This window comes from Rana temporaria, chromosome 6, assembly GCF_905171775.1.
Source record: "Rana temporaria chromosome 6, aRanTem1.1, whole genome shotgun sequence".
NCBI lineage: Eukaryota > Metazoa > Chordata > Amphibia > Anura > Ranidae > Rana > Rana temporaria.
The window spans coordinates 115304324-115323382 of NC_053494.1; the positions used below are offsets into that span (position 1 = coordinate 115304324).

A 19059-nucleotide genomic window follows, 5' to 3' on the forward strand; every position below is an offset into this window, starting at 1 on the left:
CAAAATTACGTTACGCCAAGTTTTGTGAATCGCGCCGGGTAAAAAAAGTTGCTTTGGGGGAAAAAAAAAAAAATGTTAAAAAAAATTTGACAGCGTCGCGGGAAAGAAGGGTCTACTTTTACATGGTGTACTAACTTTACACTTTGTAAAAGCAGCCCTAATTTTGCGACGGCAAACTAATACTTACGGAGAAAAAACGAAGCGTAAAAGCTTTGTGGATCTCCGTAAGTGACAATTTGCATACCCGACGCTGGATTTCGACGAGAAATGCCCCCAGCGGCGGCTGCGGTACTGCATCCTAAGATCCGACAGTGTAAGTCCCTTACATATGTCGGATCTTCTGCCTATCTATGAGAAACTGATTCTGTGGATCAGTTCCATAGATAGAAACAGGGATACGACTGCGTATCAGTAGATACGCCGGCGTATCCCTTTTGTGGATCAGGCCCTTTGTCTCTGAGGTTGGTGCCACTTTGTTATTTTTTAGATAGTACTTTTGCTGCAGGATAGTACATTTGCCATGCAGACTGTTAACATTGAAAGCTTTCAATGAAAATCTTACCATTCAGGCCATAGGTGTCAAACACAATGGTCGCGGGCTGAATCCGGCCCTCCAGACCATTTTATGTGGCCCTCGCACCTCTCTTGCAGCTGCAGGAGAGCTTCAGCCCTCCTCTGGTCCTCCTCCAGACCCTTACTTTCTGCTTTCAAGCAATGCATCCATCTTCTTCCCAGCAGCAGCATAAGGAAAGGGGGGTGCACTGTGATGTAAGGGACAGTGGGGGACTTAACTTCTGATGGTAGGGTGGCTTATTATGATTTCCCCCAAAAAGGCCAGTCGTATCTGTAAGATTAGATGTCCAGCACATCCCATCTTACAGATACGACCGGCCCTTTTGGGGGCAATCATAATGCTGATGCGGCCCATGATGAAATTGAGTTTGACACCCCTGATTTAGGCCAATTCACTAAAGAATATTGCATGCAATATCTGTATCACATGACACATTAGATCCAAATATCACATGCTAAACTGAAAAAATAAATTCACTATAAGTTTATGCGGTATTGAAAAAAACAAACATGGTAAATACTGCATAAAATAATAAAAAAAAAACTGTAGCCCCCTCAAACACCCCCCCCCCCCTTAAGTAAACAAAGGCATGGAAGGGGGCTGTGACTGTCCGGGCTGTGGGCCAGGGTCCATTGAAAAGTCTACGGTGATGTGCCCCTGGAGTGGCAGTCCAGGGGTGCCGTAATTGCACTTGTGTTTTACCGGCACACTTGCTTTTTGGCCCCTTGGTCACGTCACCATATCACACTTTTTGACCACCTGCCTCTAGGGTCGGGCCTTTTGGTTAGGACCAGAGGAATTTTTGATTCCTGGCCGGAGGGCCGGCCATCGTACTGCACGATGGTCACTCTTTCACTCTCCTAATCTCTCTTTCTCCCCCACCTTTCTTTTTTATTTTTCCCCTGTGTTTGTCACTTTTTTGTCTTTTTTTTGTTTGTGCACGTTATTTGTTTCACTGTGTGATTAGTAGGGTGCCGGTCCTCGGGCCAGCCCTGAAAGTCTTGGGAGTGGGTGGACATGGCCTTCTGGCTTAGTTCGCCTGCTCTAATGGAGGAGCCCCACCTAGTACTGGGAGGGTTCTGTTTCGGCAGACCCTCCAAGGAAGTTGGGTCCGTGTCGGCCTCAGCTGCTCGGACCACAGTATCTCAGTCCCCGTCTGGAGCCTAACGCCCCGGGGGATCAGGGTTTGGGTCCTTTTTCCTAACATGTCACGCTTTAATATTGCGCACACTCATGGAATGGCGCCAAACTTCGGTACTTTAAAATCTCCATAGGCGACGCTTTAAATTTTTTTACAGGTTACTATTTTCGAGTTACAGAGGAGGTCTAGTGCTAGAATTGTTGCACACGCTCTAACGCACGCGACGATACCTCATATGTGGGGTTTGATCGGCGTTTACATATGTGGGCGGGACTTGCATGCGTGTTAATTCTACGCGCGAGCTACCGGGGATAGGGGCGTTTTAAAAAAAAAATGTTTTCATTTTATTTTTATTTTACTTCTTTATTTTTACACTTTTATTTTATTTTTATTTTTTTTATCACTTTTATTCCTATTACAAGGAATGTAAACATCCCTTGTAATAGGAATCACAGTGACAGGTCCTATTTATGGAGAGATGTGGGGTTAATAAGACCCCACATCTCTCCTCCAGGCTTACAAGCATGAAATCGGTGAAAAAACATTCACGATCTCACACCGACAGCCGCGATTGCGGCATTGTTTACTTCCGGGTACCGGGCGTGACGTCATGACGTCGCGCCCGGGCCTCCGACGGTCATAGAGATGACTGTGACCGTCTGGTCACCAGTCATCTCTATGGTTCTTCAGCGAGCGCCGGCCGATTCGCTCTCCGGGCCCCCGATGGCACAGGAGAGCCCGGAGAAGCGGCGGGAGGACGACGACGTTTTTTCTTACTGTCGGCGTCTTTGTTTACATTCTGCTGTCAGCCAGGTATCCCCAGCTGACAGCAGCCATGAGTCACTGGTTGCTAGGACGCCAGCGGGTGCAAACTCCTTAACCAGCAGCTTTGAGCTAAACTATCACATTTAGCAGTGGAAGAAATACTACTGCTAAATATCTCAATTCCCGTTGAAGCCGGAGGTCTAGTATGCGTTAAAATAAGGTGCAAAAAATGCACTAAATACTGCAAAATAAAACATTTATTGCATGTAGTATTTAACGTACATTTTTCGTGAATTGCATTCTACTGGTATAAATACCGCATGAGTTATTTTAATGCCAATGCGGTATTTAACTCGGTGAACTGACCACTGTAAGGCCTCGTATAGACGACCAGACAGTCCGCTGAAAACGGTCCGCCGGACCGTTTTCAGCGGACATGTCCGGTCGGAGATTTCTGTATGATGGTTGTACACACCATCATACAGAAATCCGTGCGTAAACAATACGCGGGGACGTCTGCGGCCCTGGAAGTTCAAAGCTTCCACGCATGCGTTGAATCACTTCGACGCATGCGAGGGATGGCGGCCGGTCGGACATGTACGGTGAGTCTGTACAGACGACCGAACATGTCCGACGGACAGGCTTCCAGCGGACATGTTTCTTAGCATGCTAAGAAACATTTGTCCGCTGGAAAAAGTCCGCTCGGCCAGGAATCCGGTCCGGTCGGCTGTACACACGACCAAACATGTCTGCTGAAACTGGTCAGCGGACCAGTTTCAGCAGACATGTTCGGTCGTCTGTACGAGGCCTAAGAGGACCAGGAGAAAGCGCCGTGATGCGTTTTTCAGCTCGTTTTTTTCTTTAAACTTTATTTGAATTGGAACATAGTATCGCACATAGTAACATTTCATTCACGTCTCCACAGAGCACCACCAAACATTGCACTGCAGTGGGGTGACACAGAATGCCATCCAGTATGCTGAATAAACATGCGGCATTTCTGCAATTTTCCGTACTACACATCACATCACTAGACCGCACAGAAATCAAACAATTGTTTTCTATGTGCAATATCAGCGATCCGCCTTTTTCTTGTGCAGAAAAATACAGGTCACTGCATATGATGTGAATGAACCCTCATTCAGCTTTGTATGAGAAAAAAATAAATAAAAAAAAAACACTGTGTTTAATCTGACAGTTTGAACAAGAGATGATTAGAGTTACTGTTCTTCTAGTAAATGTAAAACTTGACACATCCAATTATGTTTTATTTAGAATTGTATGTTAAAATTTTAGAAAGTACACATTGAGGGTAATTTACTAAAACTGGAGCAGACAAAATATGAAGCAGCTGTACAAATAAGGAATCAACTTTTAACTTTAGCTTGTTCAGTTAAACTTTGACAATGAAACATAGAAGTCGATTGGTTGTCATTCAATGCTGCTCCACATTCCAGCTGCTTCGGAACTTGGTACAATTTCTCTTATTATATTTATACTGGTTAACTAGTACTGGTTAACTAGTCTTATTGCAATTCTGGGAAAATAAAGTAGGTAAAAAAACAAAACCGAAACAAAAAGTAATCTTAAAACGTTCAAGAAAATAAAATGAGTAGGAAATAAAGTTGCTACAATAACTTACTTCAGCAGTCAACTGTCTCTGGGCTTCCTTAGATGCTTGTAAATGAATTCTCAGCTCCTCCTTCTCGAATGCACCCTGTTGAGTAAAAGCATGATGGAATATATAAATTTAAATATTTTAGCCTATATGTGCATTAACCAGGGAGTTAATGTGCAAGATATTTGATAACATTCTGGAACTTTACTATAGTTAAAGGAACACTGCTGTAAGCTAGAGCACTTAAATCTCACTTACCTCGTTTTTCCTTTTGACCTCCAAAATACAGTAATCCAGGTTTGAAAATGCCATTTCCTGTCTCTCCTCTTCTTGCTTTCCACCAGCATCTGAGCTGTTTTGCATGGTGGAAAGCAGAATGTGCTCACCCCCTCCCTATGACTACAGCCCTGCGTGAAGATGCTCTCTTATCCCTCACAGGCATGGAGGCTAAGCCTAATGGGAACTGTAGTTCCCATTAGGCCGTAATGTAGCAAGAATGAATGCGAACCGCAAACCAAGAAGTCAGTGAGAATAATGATTCAGGAGTGATGGAGGTGAATAAAACAGCTCGATTTTAACAGGTATCAAACTACTTATAATGCAAAACATACATTTTTACTTTATCAGCTACTGTAAGACTTTAATTTAAAAGGAAAATATTTTTGTCTTTACAACCCCTTTAAATAATTTCAACGTTGGCTTTTTCAAATAATGGAAAACTGAAACCTAAAAATATTTTAGCTCTCAGACTGGTGCTATGACTAACTTTCCTCTAAAACAGTGGTCTCCAAATTGTGGTCCGTTGGCCAGATGTGGTCCTTTGGGCACTATTCCTCCCATTGATACGAGACGGTCTTCTCTCCCACTGACACCAATGGTGGGGGCACTGTTCATTCCCTGAAGTAAAATATGGGGCACTATTCCCCCCACTAATATTACTGCCACTGGCCATAGTGTAGGTATGGACAGAAAATTAATTTCTCCTGCGCTCGTACAGGCGGTATTGGTGTAAAATGGTAGTCTTTTCAGATGGTCGGTTGTGTAGGAAAACCATGCGAATCCCGCTGCATAAACTGACCAGGGGTGGTCCGAAGAGAGCAAAAAGGAGAAAAGCGCGTGATCCAACGCATGGATAAAATTGATACAGCTTATTTTTAAAATTAGTGAATAAATAAATTAAAGGAAATTACAACGTATTCCTAGAGACTAGGTTATAAAGTATTCATATAAAATGAGTAGTGCCCATTGGCCATAGCCCGGTGCCAGTAACATCTAAAGGACAGTAAACTGGCCCTTTGTTTTGAGAGTTTGGAGGCCCCTGCTCTAAATGAAAGTAATTGTAAATTCAAGTTTTTTTCACCTTAATGTATTCTATGCATTAAGGTGAAAACCATTCTTTGCTGCAGCTCCCCCCCCCCCCCCCACACTTTTTTTTTCTTACCCAAGTCCATTCGATCCAGCGATGCGCATAAACCCAGAAACTCCAGCCACTGTCTCTATCCTCATTGGACAGATTGATAGCACCAGGAGCCATTGCTGCTACTGTCAATAAAATCCAGTGACATGGGTGCGGAGGGGGCTGAGTCCCGCTGTATCAATGAATGCAGAAATGGGACTCGGTAACATGCCCACACGATATGCAAAAATGGGGGACTAATGGGGACTAAGGGAAGGTTGGGACTTTATATGAAACAAAACATAAGGGGCAGAACGAATCAGTAGGTAAGTTAAAATAAACTGTTTATTATTGGCACATATGGATACGTTGCAAAGTAGGTACATGGTAATATGTACTGTATTGAAATGCATAATGGAAACATGATCGATCAGTCATAGGGGAGTACCACCATACCACCATTGGCATTTAAATGTTCGAATCATGTACCCCTATGCATTATTTATTATGGAATTATACCATTTTGGATACACTGTTGATCACAGTACTTACTATATGCTACATTACCTACCATGTTACCATTTTAACCTCTCATGATCAATCAGTCATGCCACTGCTATATACTATACACATATTATTGATTTACCATGTATACCTAATTGTTGGTTGCATTGCTTATCATGTGTCGCATTGTCCATCATGTTACTTTTACTATGTGTCATGACTGACCCTTCATGTTTTTATTTTTCTAATCTTAATTTTATTATTAATACCAATACTGTTTGCTGCTGATCACAGTAATTTACTATGTGCTATATTGTTTACCATGTGAATATTGGAACCTTGCAAGACCGATCAGTCATTTCTCCATCATGCACTTTAACATATTTATTGATCTACCATGTAAATTACCATGCATTCTTGCTGGTTGCATTGTTTATCACATGTGACTTTGCTTACTATGATACTATTGGAACTCCCCTATGACTGATCGATCATGTTTCCATTATGCATTTCAATACAGTACATATTACCATGTACCTACTTTGCAACGTATTCATATGTTAAAATAAACTGTTTATTATTGGCACATATGAATACGTTGCAAAGTAGGTACATGGTAATATGTACTGTATTGAAATGCATAATGGAAACATGATCGATCAGTCATAGGGGAGTTCCAATAGTATCATAGTAAGCAAAGTCACATGTGATAAACAATGCAACCAGCAAGAATGCATGGTAATTTACATGGTAGATCAATAAATATGTTAAAGTGCATGATGGAGAAATGACTGATCGGTCTTGCAAGGTTCCAATATTCACATGGTAAACAATATAGCACATAGTAAATTACTGTGATCAGCAGCAAACAGTATTGGTATTAATAATAAAATTAAGATTAGAAAAATAAAAACATGAAGGGTCAGTCATGACACATAGTAAAAGTAACATGATGGACAATGCGACACATGATAAGCAATGCAACCAACAATTAGGTATACATGGTAAATCAATAATATGTGTATAGTATATAGCAGTGGCATGACTGATTGATCATGAGAGGTTAAAATGGTAACATGGTAGGTAATGTAGCATATAGTAAGTACTGTGATCAACAGTGTATCCAAAATGGTATAATTCCATAATAAATAATGCATAGGGGTACATGATTCGAACATTTAAATGCCAATGGTGGTATGGTGGTACTCCCCTATGACTGATCGATCATGTTTCCATTATGCATTTCAATACAGTACATATTACCATGTACCTACTTTGCAACGTATCCATATGTGCCAATAATAAACAGTTTATTTTAACTTACCTACTGATTCGTTCTGCCCCTTATGTTTTGTTTCATATAAAGTCCCAACCTTCCCTTAGTCCCCATTAGTCCCCCATTTTTGCATATTGCCAGGGATGGAGGCTTGTGTACCGGATGGCCACAGTCTCATATAAAGTCCCACCTTTGATTTTTGGATTTAGCAATCCAAAATCTTTCAGTACCAACATGCCCACACGGGTGCCCCCAGGCAAAGTAGCTTTCCCTGGGGGCACCGGATGAAGGGGAGGAGACAAGAGCACCGACAGGGCACCCCAGAAGAAGAGGATCAGGGCTGCTCTGTGCAAAACCATTGCACAGATCCGGTAAGTAAACATGTTTGTTATTTTATTTTTTTAAAGCAAACCTTTACAATCACTTTAAAGAGCAACAGCATGCAAACCACTTGGACACTTTTACATAAGGTGAGAGCCGGCCGCATCCCAGATATGCTTTGTAAATTAACAGTTAATTACTAGGCAGATCTTTTTTTACAATCCTTCCCAAAAGAATAAATACTTATGGGGGTCCATTTGATGCCACCAATAACTATGCTGTGAAGTTATTCTAAAATAAAAGCTCTAAATTCAAAATCCCTCATTAGTTTTAAAAGCAAGATGTTACTACCCAAAAAATGCTGAAAACATGCCAACACATATACCTCTTTCAGTTTGTGCTGAAGCTCAACCATTTGTGACAGCATAGTAGAGATCTGCTCCTGGTATTGTACGATCTCCTCTGACTTTGTGGAAAGCTCGTCAGTGAGTTTGCCAATCTGGGCATTTGATTCGCCTGTAATGACAGCCAGTTCATCATTTAAAGATGTCTATTCACCTATAGTTTCCAGTTTACTGAATACTTCTACAAGAAATATAACAAAAAAAAGAAAAGAAATAAGGTGAAAAAAATCGTTTCATTATTTCTTTTCTACACCCTATGGTAGGAAAGACATCCGACAAGTCACTTTCAGCAGATGAATCTTGGTGTAACTATGGCCATTCTATAGATATTGATTTACTTATATAGTCTTAACGAGCAGTAATTCTCTAATCTAAACAGGTGTCCAAGAAGAAAATGATAAATTAGACTGCGGAGAGTTTGTGGATTAATTGTTCCACAGTGCAAGCAGCTAGAGGTTAGCAAGGACTTGCTTTTAAAAACTCATTTAATGTGAATGCCGTATTTGTGTATAAGGCAACCGGGTGTATAAGACGACCCCCTAATTTTACAGTTTAAGATCTTTTGTCTGTACTCGCCGTATAAGACGACCCCCCTTCCGACGCTTCATATTTCTTCCTTCTGGAGCCATATTCTTCTTCCTTCTTGCTGGAGCCAAGCACGGCGAGCAATGTATTCTATTAATGAATACAAAGCCTGCTTGGATTGGCAGAGGCTGCAACATCATCAGCCCACGCCTCTCTGACTCTCAAAGCCAATCCAAGCAGGCTACTGTATGTATCCTGCTCGAATTGGCAGAGGTTGTTACTCCAATCCGAGCAGGCTCTGTATTCATTTGAATACATCGCTCACCGGGATTGGCTAAGCAGTATAAACTGTATGTAGCCGAAGCCACATACAGTATTACCACACATCCAGCAGGCATCCGAGCAGCTGACCTGGCATATAGGATGGCCCCTGCTTTTTGGCTAGTTTTTTTAGGTGTAAAAGGTAGTCTTATACGCCAGCAAATACAGTATATGAAAACTAGATTGTCAATAGGCTGTCCAGAGTTATACTTTAAATAAACTATCATTAAAAAAGGACAGCCTCTAATTTATTGCTGACATTTACACCTAACCATACTGTTCTTCTCGGGGAGCAATGACTGTCATTAAAAGAGGAGCTCCAGACATTTTTGTGTTTATTGACAGTCAGCTGCTACAAAAACTGTTACTACTGATTTGTAAAAAACACACACTCACCTGTCCCAGGATCCAGTGATGTGCTCACCCAAACCATCCCTCCCCTCTGTCTTCTGCCCCAGGCATCTCAACTGTGGGCATCCGTCTGTGACAGCTTGCCAATACACAGCCAGGTGCCTGCTCCACTGCACATTGTGAATGGTCCCGCAGTCTTCTGAGACCTGTGACTTGTCCCAGGTGACTGCAGAAAGGGAGAGAAGAACTTCTACTCGGATCGCTTAGGCCAGGGGTGGCAAACACAAGGCCGGCGGGCCGGCCTGCCAGGCCTTGTCATGTGGCCCGCGCAGCGGCCCCCGTCAGCAGGGGGATCTCTTTCATGGACGTGATCAGCGAGGTGCCGAGCCGAGGACAGATAAGCCTGAGAGCCAGGGAGTCAAAAGAATAGTTAAATCGTGGCTGCCTCCTCCTTGACCTCGCCCCCCTGACCCCCCCCCCCCCCAAGACGTGAGAAGAGGTGGGCGCAGCATCTCCCATGCCTCAAGTCCAGAGCATGGATTGCTCCAACTTCCCCTTCGTAGTGAACTGAGGCCCGGGGAACAGACTGACTGGGGACTCAGAGGACGGGCACGCTGCCAGGCCATGGAGTCGCTGGAAGGATCAAAGGAGACACACTGGCATGAAAGGTAGGGCTAGCAGTCTCTCTCGTCATCTCTCAGTCTCCCCCTCCTCCCCCTTTCCCTCAGCTCCCCTGTCTCTCTGATCCCAATGTCTCTCTCAGTGAATCAGTGCTGCAAAAATACACAATTGTACAAATATATAAATAAATACAAACTAATTTTTATATATTAATAAAATGTTCATTCATAGCCATGTTTTTTTAATGCTTTTTATTGATTGTTAGATGGAATTAGTTGGTTTATTTATATATTTGCACAATTGTGTGTTCTTGCAGCACTGGGGATTTGGATTCACTACCCAGTAGGGCTTTCTTAGAATTATTTTATTTGATGAATTGTTTTATGAAATTTTATGTACTTTATTTGCACAATGAGGTTGAGGTTTATTGCAGCACGGTGATTGGAACCCACTACCCAGCAGGGTTATTTTATAATATTTCAGTTATCTTATAAGCCTGGCTTGTTAGTGGGCCCTGAGGACAGGGTTGATGACCACTGCCCTGGGACACAGCCTTCAGCACAGGCTGCAGTGGTATTTATCAGATTAACATTGCAGCAGAAAGAGAGAAGGAATGCATTCTACACATGCCAAAGTGTAACACTAGGGTAAACATAGTGCGGCAAACTTTTTTTCCACACTGGATCAACACATATGTTTTCTATGTGCCCCATTCACGCTACAACACAGCCAGGTGGTGAGGTGGACTGTAGCAAAATGCAGACATGTAGTAAGGTACATGCACGGTGTAACAAAACATGCATAGCACTGCAACCTTGCTGCCTCTGAACTAACAAGCCAAAACTGAGCATGTGGTGCTGTGTGAATGAGTCCAAAAAAGCCGAGGTCTGTAACTGGTTCCCCCCATGTCTGTCACCTGCTACCACTATTAGGGAAAGTGGGTGGTCTACATCTCCTCAGTATACTTCTCATCTCTTTCATATTATAAAGCACAAAACAAAAGAAATGAATGAATGACCCAGAATCCTTGACACAGATCTCAATGGCAGCCCCTAAAATATATATGAAGCCAAAGACCCCTTTCACACTGAGCCGCCCATAGAGTCGGCGGTAAAATGCCACTATTTTTACCGTCCTGCTAGCGCAACGCTCCAGTGTGAAAGCCCTCAGGCTTTCACACTGGAGACAATAGTGCAGCACTTTTAGGGCGGATTGCAGGCGCTATTTTTAATGCTATAGCGCCTGCAATACACCCTCAGTGTGAAAGGGGTCGCTAGAAAAATTACTTAGCACCCCCAAGCAATATATATTTTTTCCAGACACCCTAGAGAATAAAATGGCGGTCATTGCAATACTTTATGTCACACAGCAGTGTGTCTTACAAGTGCAATTATTTAAAAAAAAAAAAAACACTTTTTTTAAATAAAAAAATAAGAGTAAAGTTAGCCCAATTTTTTAAGATAATGTTACGCCGAGTAAATTGATACCTAGCATGTCATGCTTCAAAATTGCACACACTCGTGGAATGGCGTCAAACTTTGGCACTTAAAAATCTCCACTGGCGATGTTTAAAAATCTCTACAGGTTATCAGTTTTAATTTACAGAGGAGGTCTAGTGCTAAAAAATAAATAAATAAAAATACATGTCTTTTGAAAAAAGGCAGAGGAACAAAGGAACTTGCAGAGCTGTATTATGAATAGACAATCTCTCTGCTTATCTATGTCTAAGCTCCTTCCCTGACACAAATTTTCAGCTGCTGTTATCTTGTGTGTTGGAGAACTTGCCAGAAGTGACTGCTGATAACAGAGGAACGGAGCAGCAGAAGAACACTGCACTCAGAGCTTCAGAGAGAGATAGGTAAACACTGCAAATTTCAAGTATGGGGTTTACAATTACTTTAATCATAACCAGCCCAACTTCCCATACTGTCAGGGTTGTATTTTCCCTGTGTAAAAACTAAGTAACAAAGTACATTTTAACACTTACGAATCTCCTTCACACAATCGATGACCAGTTGCTGTTCTTTTTCTTCATAAGTTATTGTTTCGGTTTTCAAATGTGTAGCCTTAAGACAACAGAAAAATGTGAAATAAATGTCAACTTAGACCAGCAGATGTTTCACAAGCTTCATCTGATAAACAAATGAACAAGTGCCCATATACACTATTAGTTGCAGTGAGTGCATGGTGTGTTGTGTTAATGCCTTGCTTTTCTGCACACCCCAGAGTACTGAGGAAGCACATCCCCAGAAGTAACCCCCGGAAGAGATGTCGCCGCCAGAGGGGGGGACGAGGGCTGCTGCGGGGGCTTCGATCTAAGGTAAGCAATTCATAATGAGCTAGTATGCTATGCATACTAGCTCATTATGTCTGTCTTGCAGGGATTTTTTTTTTTTTTTTAGATTGGGTTTACAACCACTTTAAGGTCAAGTCCCATGTCAAATACTTATGAAACCAACTAGATAAAGAACATTAAGATTATTCTATGGAAGTATGTGTTATAAAGTTGGCTATCATAAATCACACCACAAATACTATGAAGGAGGCAGCTTGTAAATAACGGAGACCTGAGTGAACTTTCTTTAGTTAGTTCTTTAGTAGAACTTTGACCTGTAGTTTTAGATTAACAATTAGAATGTAGATTTAATAATGACAAGCAATCCAGCATATCCTGTGATAAAATGACATCAATTCCCACACCCATAATATTATGCTGTTGCGATGGACTGGTGTCTCATCTTATAAGATTTGCCCTGCTCTGTATTCCCCAGAATTCTTCCTAGGGCTGGATTCACACCTATGCAGTTTTAGTGCTTTTTGCATTTTGCACATTTGCTCTACAGTCCATTTAACATGGTTTCCTATGAAACACGTTCTGTAGAGCAAATCTGCAAAATGCAAAAAGCACTAAAAATGCATAGGTGTGAATCCAGCCTAACAGGAGGATAATCTTATGCCCAGCAATGCAGAGGATGGGGGCAGGCAAATCTAAGGCTGGGTTCACACTTATGGGATGCAAGACATTGCATGTGATTCGCACCATATTGCTGTAAAGATCACATGCGATGTCTGTACAATGCAAATTCGGCCTTACAAATTGTATGGCTGAAATCGCATCGCATTTGCACCAAAATGGTGTAGGACCCTTTTTTTGGTCTCCACTGAAACCGGATCACATGGGTGTTCACACCGATCCGATCCGAGTCCTACACCATTTCACAGTTAGCACTGCGATCTGGGGATGTCATTAACTTTCTATTGACACCTGCAGCGGTTCACAGAGGGCAGTGTGAACTGCCTGCGAATCATATGCGATGCAGGAACCAGCACAGAAATTGTGCTGGCTCCTGCATTGCATATATGTGAACCAGGACTAAAATCCAATCAAAAGATCCAAAAGGTACATTAAAGATACTATCAGTAGGTGATTTGTTTTTTACAGGGGGAAGCGTTCCCGTACATTATAAGTGGACCTTGCATAGTAGTGAAGGGCAATGAGAAAGCTTGAGGAGAGAGGCGACACAAACTGCAAAATGTGAACACCCGGGTGCATAGTGTGGCAGAAGTTTGTGAATCACAACAGGAGATAAACAACATATTTAGTAAGTGAAACGTTTTACAAATATGAAATTCAAATACTTTAGATCACTTAAAGCGGGGGTTCACCCTAAAAAAAAAATTCTAACATTACATCCAGCATACGAATGACATTTACAGTATGCAGGTCTTTTTTTTTTTTTTTTCGCCGTACATACCGATATAGTGTGATTTTCTCCCCGGCTTCCGGGTTCTGATTCCTGCGGGACTGGGCGTTCCTATCCCTGGGTTAGATGATTGACGTGTTGTGAAAAAGTTCCCATGTTGCACAAGGTGCGTCACCAGTTTTCGGTAAAAACCCGAGCTGCGAGTCGGCGCTATACGGCGCTTGCGCCTGCCGTGTAGAGCTGACTGCGCAGGTGCCGTATAGCGCCGATTTGCAGCTCGGCTATTTACGGAAAACTGGTGACGCGCCTTGTGCGACATGGGAACTTTTTCACAACACGTCAATCATCTAACCCAGGGATAGGAACGCTTAGTCCCGCAGGAATCAGAACCCGGGGAGAAAAATCGCACTATATCGGTATGTACGGCGAAAAAAAAAAAAAAAAAGACCTGCTTACTGTAAATGTCGTCAGTATGCTGGATGTAATGTTAGAATTTTTTTTTTAGGGTGAACCCCCGCTTTAAGCTACCTGGCCAGAGTACTGAAATGGAAGAGCAGTACACATGAACCACTAGTTTCTGGTGCCAATATCTGACTCCAGGTATTTTTATAGTACTGATAGCTCTGGTGCGCAATAAAGTGAATATGGAGTTCCAGACGTTACAATTAACCTGATCTTAAAGTACCTAAGATAACAGTACAGCGCAGAGACCAGTTACCTGTTTTCGTCTTCCCTTGAATCCTGTGATGTAAAATTGAGCTTAACCTTTGCCCAATTTGAGATTAAACCTCCAAACCCCGTCATTTAACCCAATCCTGGTTTAATGCCAGAACTCGCTGGGCCCTGTAGCTGAAGCTTACAAGTATACTAGTGTAGGAGCATATCCAAGAGTTGTGACAAACCAAGCTCCTTCTGAGCAACCTTAAAGCAGAGTTCCAACTATATATATATATATTTTTTTGTGTGAATATCTTACAATCATAACTTTTATATATAGCACTCACGGTTTTTGTATATATTGCCGCTCGATTTCAGATTTTGAAGCAAAAAAATTAACTTTTATTCTTCTGTCCTGGCATTTCCCATATTGTGTGCATGGGAAGCCAGGATACGGTGCAGCTGAGCGACCAGCATGCTCCTCCCGTTCTCACGCATGTGCAGAATGTTAGGCTCCCAGCACCGTAAACTTCTGACGTTGCCATCAAAACGGGCGGCGTCCTCGGAAGTGTCCGCCCCGTTGTGATGGCAATGAAGATCTCCTCGCGTCACTTCCAGTTTTAAAATTGTGCGATGTTGAGCGGCGACAATCCACACTGACTCCTGGGAATTATGACACCAAGCTCCCAGGAGACAGTGCGCCGCAAGGAAATTACGTGATTAGCCACGGGTGGGAAAAGGAAGAAGTAAAATGAAACGGCTTAGAAACATGGTAAGTGGACAAAAAAAAAAAAGGAAGATCAATGAAGAAATTATTGCCATCGATATATTAAATATGATAAAGTAAAAAAACTGGGTGGAACTTGGCTTTAAGGGCTGGTTCACACAATTTCTGCATTGCGGATACATCCCTGCATGAGCCTTTTGCTGATGTGCTGTAGTGTGTTCCCCCCCCCCCCCCTTTTTTTTCCATCTCAATTCAGGACACATGCGCTCGGATGCCTTTTTGATGTGTTTTGCTGTGCTCTGTACAAAATAAAAATGCAGGAAGTTCTACTTTTGCATTGGAACGCACTAGTTTGAACTAGGGTCATTGTAATACATAGAAAACACTATGCACACTGTTTTAGATGCAGATTAAAACGCACAGGACTGAACCTGGTGTGAACCAGCCCTAAATCAGTGTTCGGGATTATGTTAAGAGCCCTTTCACACTGAGCCGCCCTGAGCGTCGGCGGTAAAACGCCGCTATTTTTAGCAGCGCTTTACTGTCGGATTTGCAGCGCTTTTCGGCCGCTAGCGGGCCGCAAAAGGGTTAAAACCACCCAGCAAAGTGCAGCTGCCCATTGATTTCAGTGGGCAGGAGCGCATTAGGAGCGGTGAGATTATCGCTCCTAATGCGCTCCAAAGAAGCTGCTGGCAGGATGCCCTGCCAGCGCACCGCGAGTGAATGGAGCCCCTGGGCTCTGTGCTTGACATATGTGCTGTACAGTATAGACATACATATATCCTAGCACTGATATAGAACAGCTGTGACAGTAACAAATACCTAACAGATTTAATGTACAAGTCTTGAAAACACTACTTGTTTCTTTGCACACCCATAAACTAAACATGATTTGTGTATGTTCTTCCCTTTCCTTTGTTTGAATCAATCTGAATCTACTACACCTAATCACCACAAACAAGAATAACCACATAATGTTACTGTTAAAAAAAAAAACAAAAAAAAAAAAACACTAGAGTATTCAATTTTTAATAAATAAAACCTGCTTGACATCTAGTATAAATGAAAAAAAAAAAAAAGGATTTAAAAAAAATTGGCATGTACTCCAACTGCTGTGCCATAGCCACAGACCTTGCTCATATGCTCCTTTAGTATGCGCCTGTCATCAAGTAAATATTATTTTAAAAGCCTTTTGTTAACTGGATAAGCTCTGCGATACAGTACTAAATATATTGTCTAGTGCCGCGTAAAAAAAAAACTTTTAGGTAGAAATCCCAATGGAGCAAAAATGTTAATAGGCAGCGAAACAAAGCCATCTACTGGAACTACAAGTTCAGCAAAACTGTCACCTCCAGTGCAAAGCAATGCACAGAATAGTCATTTCTGACAGACTGTCAGTCTGGACTTGAAAGTGAGCTATAAAATCTGGGTTATCCCTTCCAAGAGGCACGGATGCCTGGAATGTGATTTAATACTGTTGGTCAGGTTTAGAGGAAGGTTTATGTGTGAATAAAATAATAATTTAGACCTAATCTGGTGGAAAACCGTTCGAATTTAGCTAGTAGCTATAAATAGGAATAGACGCGACTTATTTTAAAGTTAAACTTTATTTTTCTATTTTGGACAGTAGAGGAGGGTTATAAGCCTTGTTTTTTTTACCATCTGATTCCCATTGTGTGAGGGACACATTGATTTAAAATACCACGGTCACTGCACCAGATGCACGCTTTTTTTAGCACCTGCCTCCTGGGCCGGGCCTTTTGGCTAGGACCGGAGGAATTTTTTATTCCTGGTCGGAGGGCCTGGTCATTGTTTCACCACAATGGCCACTTCTTTCACTCTCCTCTCCACTATCCCTTCCCCCACTTTATTTTATTTAAGCCTGTGTTTGTCACTTTTTTGTCTTTTTTTATTTGTGCACGTTTTGTCACTGTGTGATTAGTAGGGTGCGGGTCCTCGGGCCAGCCCTGAACGTCTTGGGAGTGGGTGGACATGGCCTTCTGGCTTAGTTCGCCTGCTCTCATGGGGTCTCCCTTCGGTGGAGCCCCACCTAGTACTGGGAGGGTTCTGTTTCGGCAGTCACTCCGAGGAAGTTGGGTCCGTGTCGGCTTCGGTTGCTCGGACCACAGTACCTCAGTCCCCGTCTGGAGCCTAACGCCCCGGGGGATCAGGGTTTGGGTCCCTCTTCACAGGAGGACCACTTGACATTGCACCCGTCTGCACGTTTTTGTGAACACTCTTTATGTGTGTGCACATTTTTTCTGCACCGGGTGGAGTTTTTTGGGTGTGTTCACACGCCATAGGCTTTTCAAAAAAAATAAAAAATCTGATTCCCATTGGGGAGATTTCATTTCACAGAAAAAACAGAAAGTGAGAAGAGATCACTCCAAAGTGAGGGTATCCCTGGTTCTCCAAAAAACTAGTGTACCCATTAGAAGATTTCCCCTTTATTTCTGGCGACAACCCAAAATTTGACATTTTTTTCACATTCAGTCTTGGTCCGATTGCTAAACATGACAACTAGAAAGGGTGAATCTCTCCAATGGGGGGCACAGACAGAAATGAAACCTTACAGGTGTTCTAATCCCGCTCCACTCTTGGACTGTCCAAATCTTAAAATAAAGGATTGGTATACTTTAATGGCAAATTTGTCCAAATTAAAATGCCAAAAAGCCGCATTTTTTCAAAACTGTATTGGTTGACTGCCCAGGAGATGATGAGTCACAAATACACAATCTGTTAGAACCCCTTGAAAAAAAAGGCAGCCACATCTGCAACAGATATGTGCCTATTATGTGCACAGAATGCCATCAGAAATCTATAGCTATAGTTGCAAGGAGGTAACATTTGAAAAACGTAGATAAATCTTAAAAAAATGAATAAAAATTTCCCGGCAGCTTGAAAGAGTCACAACTAACGCAAGAATGTGTTTACACGGAACAAAATAAAATGGACCTTATATTAACCTAAAAAAAATAAATAAAAAAAAAAAAAAACTTCGGTATGCGGCGTTTGGTAGGTGCCACCATTACATCACCCGAGAAGAAAGCCAAGACGGAACCAGTTTCAGATATACAAGTGACGTTCCCCAACTCTCCTTAGCTAGGTTCCTGCTAGTTAATGTCACATTTGCCTCATATTATTTCCTACAGGTATGTGTATGACCCATGAAATGTTCTGTCATTTACAATTTGTGGTTCCCGCCACAGTCCTGTTTGAAAAACAGGCTATATTTGAATTGGAGACAATAACCTACATATTGATAATTTTCTCTATTTGGCTGTTAAGGAACTTTGTTGGGTTTCTTCCTGTTACCTGTTGCCTTTTTGAAATGTTGGGTTTACCGTCCATCTCTAGATGTCACCAATTACTGTATGTACTGTTATGCCTTACTGAACATCCCACATAGCTTCAATAAAGATTAAAAAAAAAAAAAAATAATGGACCTGAACGGACACGAATGTAAACATGATCGTGATCGAACGTCAGTTTTTTAATCAGTCAATGGGGCTTTTCACCCGTGTTAAAAGGGACCTTTTATTCCACCAGTAAGCCTGCAAATGATCTCCTGCTCCTTCAGGGCTACACTCGCTTCTCTACTGTCATCTGTGCAGTCGTGGTTGTCACATTGGCTGGACTTCAAACAGGTTCATCTTTTTAATTACATTGTTTTAAATACATTACAAAAGGATTAGTCTTGCAATTAAATAGATTTTGTCTTTTAATGAAAAGAGCGGTGTCTATTACTTTTATTTAGTCTTCAGAAAAGATAATCAGAGACATTGAGAAAAATGCAAGAAAATCTGTATACAATCAATCACAAGGCCTTTTAACAAACACAGCACTTGTGCTCCAGAGAAGCTCTACATCCCTGGTGCCCAACACATGACCCGCAGGCTCTCTCTAGATGTTGGGCACCATATAGATTGAAGAGAGAGACATGGGACTGCCAGGCACTGAAATGCACTCTGTATTCCAGCACCTGGTACCGAAACAGACACTGTACTGTGGGGGGATGGAGGGTTTTTATTACACTCACACCACTGCTGGCAGCTATTAATGCAGTCACCGACATGAATGCTGGGTGTTAGTGCATCTACGGACACGAATGCTGGGGGTTTTGTGTTTGCACTCTAAACCAATGCTGGGTTGTT

At 42.1% G+C, this 19059-nt stretch overlaps 1 protein-coding gene across 4 annotated transcripts in view; it reads right to left on the minus strand.

The window, feature by feature from the left end:
* Positions 1-19059, minus strand: part of TRAK2 (trafficking kinesin protein 2) — a 96774-nt gene that overhangs the window by 15424 nt on the left and 62291 nt on the right. For all 4 annotated transcript variants that reach the window (XM_040357220.1, XM_040357222.1, XM_040357221.1 and 1 more), the window contains 3 exons: positions 11805-11883; positions 7981-8111; positions 4123-4197 (listed from right to left, as the gene is read on the minus strand). In XM_040357220.1, coding sequence (XP_040213154.1) covers positions 4123-4197; positions 7981-8111; positions 11805-11883 — 285 coding nt within the window. The remainder of the gene's footprint in view (positions 1-4122; positions 4198-7980; positions 8112-11804; positions 11884-19059) is intronic.